General features: G+C 58.2%; 1 protein-coding gene across 1 annotated transcript in view; it reads left to right on the top strand.

Annotated features, from left to right (window-relative positions):
• Positions 1 to 1,835: 1,835 nt before the first annotated feature.
• Positions 1,836 to 9,432, top strand: part of LOC131478847 (transmembrane protein 266-like) — a gene marked incomplete at its 3' end in the record, with an annotated part of 29,903 nt that continues 22,306 nt past the window's right edge. Inside the window, 3 exon segments of the mRNA XM_058659413.1 lie at positions 1,836 to 1,857; positions 2,539 to 2,611; positions 2,703 to 2,888. Of these exon segments, the coding sequence (XP_058515396.1) occupies positions 1,836 to 1,857; positions 2,539 to 2,611; positions 2,703 to 2,888 (281 nt within the window).

Below are 9,432 nucleotides of genomic sequence, written 5' to 3'. Positions count from 1 at the left end.
CAGATTCTGCTGGCCCGCTGTCCTGGCAGGCCTGGCCCTGCACCTGTGCCATGCAGTGTCAGGTGCACTGCTGATTCTTTAGGCTGATGCTGTCACTAACCCCATTCACAGGTGCAGAGACGAGGCACAGACTTGCTCACGACCCTGCTGCCCTGGACATGGGTGCAGCCAGTGGTTGGGCATCGTGTCCTGCCTGCGGCTCTGCAGCTGCCATCGTGGGGCACTGCTCATCCTCCCAGACCTGCCCTCCTGTCCCACACACCTTGTGGCCACTGGCCATCAGCACGACACCATCTACCGGTGACTGGCCTCGGCGTCCATGTCTGGAGAGAAGTTCCAAGGATTCTTGTTGAGTCCTGGCTTCCTCCCGGTCCCTCCGCTTAGGCCCGACTCCCATGAGCAGAGGGCAGTCCTGTTCACCTGTCTCCCTAGCCCTGAGTTGCAGGGGGTCTGTATGCCCTCTGCCCCCAACCCACTCCTCTCTGGTCTCAGTTGACCTCTGACAAGTTCTACCTCTTCTGGCCCAGGAAGCCTGATGCGGCCGTCAGGCTGGCCGTGGCTGACAAACCAGGGTCCATGAGAGCCTCCTGGTCAGGGCCCTGTGGAGTCAAGGTTGATACCTCCCTGGATGCCTCTCTTAGACTTGAAGGCAATGCAGAGTGAATGGTTGCAGAGAGGAAAAGAGGAAGAGTGAGCGAGCAAGAGCGCACACAAGAGAGAGCAAGAGAGAGGCAGGAAGAGAAAGAGGAAGGAGGGAGGGAGGGAGGGAGGGAGAGCTAGAGAAGAAGTGTGGCCACAGAGCTGACCCAGCAACTGTGTGGCTCTGAGGACTGGACCCTGGGTCCTAGGACCAGCACTGAGGCCCCCAGGAGTGCGAACTACATTTAAATGTAGCCACAGGGGCCCAGCGCAGTAGCCTATCTGCTAAAGTCCTCGTCTTGCATGTGCCAGGATTCCATATGGGCACCAGTAGCCCTACTCCCCATCCAGCTCCCTGCTTTGGCCTGGGAAAGCAGTTGAGGATGGCTCAAAGCCTTGGGATCCTGCACCCGCGTGAGAGACCCAGAAGCAGCTCCCGGCTCCTGGCTTTGGACCGGCATAGCACTGGCCATTGTGGTCACTTGGGGTGTGAATCATCAGACGGAAGATCTTCCTCTCTCCTCCTCTCTGTATATCTGACTTTGCGATAAAAATGATTAAATATGTAAAAGTAGCCACAGAGGCTGATGCTGTGTCTTGGAAGACTAAGCCTCGGCCTGCAGTACCAGCATCCCACATGGGCCCTGATTCGATCTCCTGGCCTGGGGCTGAAGCCTCCATAATCTGCTGTGACATGCCAAGGCCAAGTTCCAGCAGAGTGTGCACATTCATGCCCAAGGCCTTGCATAGTCCACCAGAGCTACACCAGGGGATCCTGGTCTTGGGACACCCAGTGCTGAATTTCCACCACGTTGGAAGCCCATGAAGGTCAGGCCCAAGCCAGGCCAGTCCAAGCTGCTCCGGGAACTGTCCTGTTCTCTCCCCCTGGAGTCCCTTTAGGCCTACCATCCTCTTGGGGATGTGGCAGGTGTCAGACTCCAAATGGATCACTGTAGGACAGGCCTGCCCATCCCTGGCCACAAGGACCAAGTCGATGAAGTGGCAGAGTGCCTTGCCCCGGCTTCTGGCCATGTCTCTTTGTGGATCTTGTCTCCAGCCCAGGCCCTGGCCCAGTCAGCACTGCCAGAGCCAGCAGTGTGGTCGTGGTGCTGGGCTGGGGACTGGGACCTGGCCACTCTGCAGACTGGGCAAGGGCTGGGCCTGCCTGCTCCAGTTCATTCTTGGAGCTCGTGGCCATGAGAAATGGCATCATGAGAGGTGGGTCAGGTTTGATGCAGGATGTGGATGGCCCCAGGTCATCTGGGAGCAGTGGCCAGTCACCCCCAAGAGCCTCCCAGCAGGAGGAGATGGGAGGAACAGAGCTGTGCTGTGACGGGGAGGTCATGCACCAGGGGTTCCAGGAGCTTCTAGAAGCTGCAAAGGTTTTCCCCTACCCCGAGTCTCTGGTCCTGCCACCCCATTTCCAGGGTCTGACCTCCAGGACTCGGGCTGTTTCCAGCTGCAGCATTTGCAAGGCACTAAACTTGCTCACCAGCCAATCACTCCTAGAGAGGAAGGAGCGTGCGAGTGGGAAGAGAGGCTAGCTTGGTCACTGACAAGACATGTGATGGCTGTGGTGCATGATGGGTGAGGATGGGTCTGATTATGGCAAGGCTCCGGGCAAGCCCAACAGTCACCCAGAGGAAGCTCCCAGTTTCCCTCCATGGGTCAGGTTTAAGTGAGGAGGGAGTGTTGTCCAGAGACCCCAGCAAGACCCGTCTGCGCCAATACACAGGGAGGCCAGGCGTGAGAACACTCCCGGACCTTTATAAAAAACCCAAGGTGACAATGTTAAAAAGAGAGGCCAGTCCAGGACATGGGTGATGCCACAGAGGCTGTGTGCTATCTGCCGGGGTTCTGTCGGCTGGCAGCTCCCTTCTGCATCTTGCTCTCCCCCAGGCACCTGTCCCGGAAACCCCTACATTCAGATCTGGGCAACTGCCACTCCTCAGCCCGTGAAGGACAAGGCCAGGCTCAGTCCCTGCCCTCTCCACGGCCACATTCCCCTCCCCCAGTGGCCAGGGAGATGATTCCACCCTGTGCCTCTCTCCCATCCCCCTCAGGCCTGCCCTAGGAGGAGGAATCTCTGAGGTTGAGATCTCCCAGCACGTGGACAAGGAGACCAAGAGCATGGCACCGGTGCTCTTGGTGAACTTTGCCGATCGGGACTTGCCCCTGGCTGCCATCAACCTCTCCACGGCCGGCTCGCAGCTCCTGTCAAACCTGGATGGAGATTACCAAAGAGAAGGGTAGGTGCTGCCTGCTGGGGGTGGGGAGGGGCGGCCAGCGGTGCAGGCTCCCGAGTCCTGGGTCACCCCCTAGGTTCCCCCCGGCAGCCCCCACTTCAAGGGGTGGTGGAGGCAGCAGTGTTGGCAGCAAAGAGGAGAGATGTTAGGAAGCAGAGACTGATAGTTCCCATTGGGGGGTGCCTTTCTTTCCTGCGGGATCCTGTCAGGACTGGCCAGCCTTGCCCCTTCCCCTTATAGGGAGGACCACACTGAAGGAGCCTTAACACCTCCCTGCCCAGCTTATAGGGTCGGATACTCACTCCTCACGGCCCCACCATTGCCACAAACCACCCATTATCCACCAGAAGCCCAGGTCTGAGAAGGGCAGGGCCAGGCCCCCGGGGTGACGTGCAAGACTTCTACCCCATGGCCCTTACACACACGATCATAACAGCTGGTAAGACCTTAAGAGCCCATGCTAAGAAACATTTCCCTCCCAGATATCTGTGAACAGTTCATACTGTGTGGCTGCTCTAAGCTAAGGGTGAGGGTGGCAGGTTTCCAGGGGTCGCCTTAGCTACAGCTGCATTGCTAAGCGTGGCATGGCTCTCTGTACTTTCCTGGCTAAGTCACCCAACAGGTACCAAACCGGACACCTTCATGGCACCCCAGGGGCTGTCTCTGAAAATGGCACTTCCTCCCGAATTATCAAGTCAGCAGAACATAGACAGGAAAGGCCAAGTGGACACACAGGAGGTACCAAAGGGTAGCCCTAGCCAGGGCTACTGTCAGCATCCAGCCGGCTCGAAGGCTGGGCTCAGGTCAACCTGTGCAGCATCCAGGGCCTTGTGCTCCCAAGGCCTCAGCATTTGGCCCACTCCCAACCCCTGCCCTACACATTTCCACCTGGCCTTGCAAAATTACATCGCACCAGGTGACTCACTGTGCCACTGCCCTCTGGTGGTCATTTGCAGTAGTGTGCCTCCTATCATGTTCAAGCTGCCCCCCCAGGGTTCATTCCTTGCACTGGCCCCAGTCCCTGTCAAGTTCAAGGCAAGTGGTGGGAAAACGTGCAGAGAAGCAGGGACACTTCTCCGAGGATTCTGGTTTGGAGCAGTGTGCCTCATATGTGCCATGGGTGTAACACCATGGGTGTACCAGCCTTCTGGGTGCACCTTGATGTGGGTGTACACCAGCACCCAGATGCACTGATGTTTCCCTGCTAACCTGAGAGAGACAGCTGAGGGAAACCTTGCTGTTATTCTTTCTGCCTCTGAGGTGGGCCTCCACAGTGTCAGGATGCTCCCCGTAGGTGAGGACACAAGGGAAGGGCCCTGGCAGATCTGGGCTTAGGGTTAAATCCCCAGGAATGCCCAGGGAGTGGGTGACACTGAAGCAACCCCAGGAAGGGACTGGCCTAGGCTGCTGGAACTCCCAGTTGGGGACCCCTTGGCAGCCTGAGGCCTTCCCAGAGCCAGCGAGGGGAGACTGCAGCCTGGAGCCAGGGGGAAGGACATCAAGCAAGCAGGTGCTGGGGGGATGGCGGGGGAGGAGCTTGGCTGCCTGCCGACTTGGAGTCAGGGGAAGTTCCCTGGACTCCCAGCCTGGCCTTTCCAGCGGGAGCATGTGGCAACCCGGAGGGGCTCTTCCCAGCAGCTCTGAGCCTAAAGTCCCCAGGACATTGCGTCTTTCCACCACCATGGGTGGTGCTGCTGGAGGGCAGGGGGGCTAGGTACCCCCACACCATGCAAAGCTCACTCAGCACAACCTCTCCCCCGCCACCACCACCTCCCCTTGACCCAGGGTTTTAAAGGATCCTAGAGTCTGGGACGGGGCAGAGTGGGGACAGCATTGATGCTGTATGCCCAGAGAGGCAAGGATGGAGCCAGAATCCATGCCAGCACACTTGGGCTTGCCTCCCATGTCACAGACACACCAGTCTCTCCCACGTGTGACACATCCGTGTACATCATGGCTGCGACAGTAGGTAACATGGTAACACATGTGCGCCCCGCTAGACCACCCTGCCAAATGCCCATTTCAGTGGGATTCAAGAAAAAGTTAAAAATTGTGGGAGAGGGGTGGGCATATAGCACCTAAAGCCCTACCCCGATGCAGGGATCCCATACGGGCATCAGTTGCCCTGCTGGCAGCTCCCTTTCCAATCCACCTCCCTGCTCATGGCCTGGGCAAAGCAGTAGAAGAGTTTGGGTCCTGGCACCCATATGGGAGACTCGCATGAAGCTCCCAAATCTGGCTTCAGCCTGGCCCCACCGTGGCCCATTGCAGCTCTCTGGGGGAATGAACCAGCAGATGGAAGAGCTCTTTGCTTCTCATTCTGTGCAGCTCTTTCAAATAAGTTGTTTTTTTAAGTGGCAAAATACATGAGGAAATAAACCGTGAAAAATGTACCTTAGGAAAAGCAATGCCTGGTTTAGAAGAAACTTGTCTGCCCCCATGTAAACTTGATTCTGCCTACCGTGAACTGTTAAAGGACCCTCGTACACACACAGCAGGAAAGCTGGCATCTCAGCTCCATCCTTTAAGTGCACAGGAGTGGCATCAAGGACATTTGTGGTGTCACATGGCTGCCTGCGACACCCACCTGCAGAACCCCGTTTACCCAGTAAAATTCACTCTGTCCCCTTCTCCATGCACTCCTGTGCTCCCCCCGACACACACACACCACGGCAGGTATAAGCATTTCTCACATCCTGGGCCTGAGATGGTGGATGTCTCCATGCCACACGGTCCCTAACGGATCCTTACACTGTCCTGTGGCCAGCACCTGCCCCTGACCACCACTCGGGGTCCCCTGTGCCTCCCACATTCTCTAGGTCCTCCTGTTTCTGCCTTGGACAACAGCAAAGTGAGTGAGAGATAGCAAGCAAGTTCTTCCCTCTGCTGCTTCACCTCCCCTGTGTTCATGATATCCAGGCAAAGCCAGGGGCCCTGGAACTCCTTCTGGTCTCCCAAATGAGAGGCAGGGACCAGAGAACTGAGCCATCGCCTGTCCCCCTAAGGGTGTTCCATAGCGGAAAAGCAAGATTAAGCTGAGGGTCAAGCCGAAATGCCCACTCCTTTTGTGAGAGAGCCTTCCAACACCTTTCAGGGATGGGACATCCTCTATTTATGATTTAAACGTCGGGTTCTCAGCGTCTGTCCTCAGCCATTTTCATGCTTCTCAATTCTGCCTTCCGTGGGGTTTCATCGATTCCCACCCATGCTGTGGTCTCACTTCAAGGTTAGCGTCTTTGAGCCCCATCCAGCCCCATCACCCTCCACGTGCCCGCGGGTGTAGCCCTCCACCGGGCCGGCTGCTCGCTGGCCACCCCAGTCATTATGAAAAGTAGCGAGGGTGCCCAGCCTGGCCGCCGTCACCCAGCATGGCCCCCCAACATGAAGCCGGCCCCGGCACCCAGGCCTCGCCAACCACTTTGAGCCCGGGCCGCCGAGCACGGATCAAGGAGACGGGGAGAAGGGGACCAAGGCCAGCCGCCATGGTGTCCCTGTCCTGGCCGCTACTGCTGCCTCCGCCCCACACACACCTCTCCTCAGGGTTCCCAGAGACCCCGAAGCCCAGACCCCTCCCATCTCTCCGTCCCCCTGGCAACAAGTCTCCCCACGCCTGTCCGGCACCTCCTTCCTCCCTCACGTCTGCCAGGCCGCCATGGCCGCCCACCCATTCCTTCCAAGAACAGCAAAGAGCTTTCCGCCAACCCAGCCTCTTTCCTCATGCCCTAGTGGCTAGGATTGGGTCACCTGACGGGAATACGGGACACGCCATTGGACAAACGGGCTGCCCGTCAACCGCCTCATTTCCCAAAATGCACTGTGGGGCGCTGGCCGGGGCAGGCCGGGCGGCCATGGAGGCCTTCATTGGCGCTCCCGCCTTGAGGGGCGTCCAGTCCGCATCCGCAGCCAGCACTCCATCCGCACCTCCGCTAGCCTTCCCAGTTGCTGGCCTGGGAACCACCCGCTTTCCAGATGATCTCTACCAAGGGCCGCATCACCTGGAGGCCCTCATCCCCGTGCCATTTGAGCTGGGCCGGCCGTCCCTGAGGCCGTGTTGGTCACAGGAGGACGTGAGAGTCTCTCAGCTGAGTCTTCCTGAAGGGCCAGTGTCCCAAGTCCGGGCAGGTGGCCATTGCGCCCAGACCTGGGGGCCAGGGTGGCGCTGAGAGAAGGCCGAGGCAGGGGGATACCTAACAGGCCACAACAGCCCCAGTGACCCTAATGGCTTCCCACACTGTCCGGGCCGAGGGAACCCCGCCTCCAGGCCCAGCTCGGGGAACCCCGCACCCTCGCCTACCTGCACCCGTGCACCCAGAGGTGACAGCCGGCTCTGCTCCTCGCCGAGTGTGCCTCCAGGGCGGGGCCGGGGGCTCCTGCAACTGGAGGGGGTGTTGACCAAGCCAGGGAATGAATGGATAAGGGAGGGAGGGGAGGGGAGGGGCTGTAGAAGGGAAGGAAGCTGCTGCTTGGGGTGTGGGGAGCCGGAAGCTGGACCCGGACCTGCTGAGGGGGAGCCCCCGCCTGGGTGGGGGGTTGGGAGGGGTGCAGACTGCACGCTCCCCACCCAAGCAAAGCCAGCAGCAGCCTTGCCTCGGGCATCCCCGCATCCCCTTAGTGGAAAGCAAGGGGTGTCCTGGGGTAACTGGTGAGGGCCCCCTCCCTGGCCGTGGGGTGGGGGGATTCGAGTGCCAGATTTCACTGCTGCGTCCACAGTCAACCCCCAGCTGAACCCCGCTCTTATTTCAGTGAGTTTAGAATTCACAGTGCTCCAACCAGGGAGTCACAGTGTGCCTCCTGCCCCACCACCAAAAATATATATTTTTTTTTTTACTAGAAAGCACAGATTAGACCTTTGGACTATAGCCCAAAGACTTTGCACCTATTAGGAAGACAATAAAATGCACACATAAGATGATTTCTCTTGTAACCTTAGGTGGCCAAGACCACTTCACTTGAGGCACCAAGGGTGCTGCAGGGAGTGACCGCTAGACGGCGGCAGAGCGCCGCTGGCCACAGTGGGCGGGGCAGGGGACTGGAGTCCTGGTCACCCGGGAAGGCAATGGGGACGCTCCCCGATCTATGGGGGCACCTAGGTACTAGGGCTTGGCCCGCCAGACTCATGGCCACTGGCCCTGGTCAGCCTGCAGAGCACCACCCTCCCCAGTCAGGCTGGGCGCTGACAGAGCTGGGAGCCACTCCCTGGCCACGGTGCCCTGGGTACCCCTGTGCGTGGTGTGTGGTGGCCAGGCGGGCTCTCCTGTCCTCAGAGGGTGAGGGTGGGATGAGCAGAGATAGGCGTGGCTTACTAGGCACAATCCCAGCTCCTGCCTCATGGGCCATGTTCCTTCCGGGAATGACATTTGCCAGGAGGCACGGAGATCTAAGATCCTGGGGCATGCAAATGGTAGGCTCTGATGACCTCAGCTGGACACAGCCCTTCCCCTGTGGGTACAGCAAGCTGGGCTCGCCTTTTGGTCTGAGGCTGGTGACCCTGAGGTCCTGGGAAGGGCTGGCAGAACCTCCCCACTGCCCCAATCAGCCTAACCCTTCTGGCCAGGACTGTTTTTATCTCTGGGAGGGAGCCCGGGGGACCTGCCTTCCAGGAACATTATCAAGGTCAACAACACGGTTTCTGGCTGGAGAAGCCGGGTCTTTATATTTGCTTTTTAGCAAGATCTAGGAGTTTACTTGCTGCAGGCTCACCAGGAGGCAGCCCCAGACAATCAGCATCTCCTGTGAATTTTGTTTGTACAAGTGCAAAAAGAGGAGAGAGAGAAAGCTTCCACCCACTGGCTCACTCCCCAAACGTCTGCAATGGCCGGGATTGGACACGGCCAAAGACAGAAGCTGGGAATTCTATCTGGGTCTCCCTCTTGCGCAGCAAGGACTTGCGCCACCACCTGCTGCCTCCCAGGGCCGGCATCAGCAGGAAGTTGGCATCAGACACTGGTGCTAGAGACTGCCCAGGTGCTCTGTGAACCAGCAACTTAACGACCAAAGTCCCAAGCTGATCACTGAATTACCCCTTTCTGTCCGTTGTTTCATGAAGTGCCCCTAAACGATGTCGGGGCACATGATAACTAGATGCAGAATGGAATACACATTGGAACTCCACCCCGCCCCCGAGACGACCAAGCCAAGCACCCAGACCAACAGGCATAGTTGATATGGATGGCAAGCCACGTGTCCTGAAGTTCCTGGGAATTGATTGTTTTAATGCTTTGCACCTTCACAGCAAGCCTGCACAGGCCGACACCTCCATTTCAGGGACTAAGAACCTTGGATGTCAAGGACTTAACTGCGGAGTTATAATGGGGATGGACGGGGGAGACACACACACACACAAATACACCATGCCAACAGAGGCTAGAGGGTTTGCCTTTTTAAGTGTGTTTCCATAATCTAGATTGGACTCTGATTTGTTTAACCCAACACCTTTGAAGACAAAACAGAAGCAGGCAGCCCCGCCTGACCTCCCGCCCCCGCGGCCTCTCTCCCAGGCAGCTTAGCACACAACCATGTCCATCTGCCCACCAAGGCCACCTGCTCC

Source organism: Ochotona princeps, unplaced genomic scaffold (genome assembly GCF_030435755.1).
Source record: "Ochotona princeps isolate mOchPri1 unplaced genomic scaffold, mOchPri1.hap1 HAP1_SCAFFOLD_135, whole genome shotgun sequence".
NCBI lineage: Eukaryota > Metazoa > Chordata > Mammalia > Lagomorpha > Ochotonidae > Ochotona > Ochotona princeps.
This window is presented reverse-complemented; position numbering and strand designations above follow the sequence as displayed.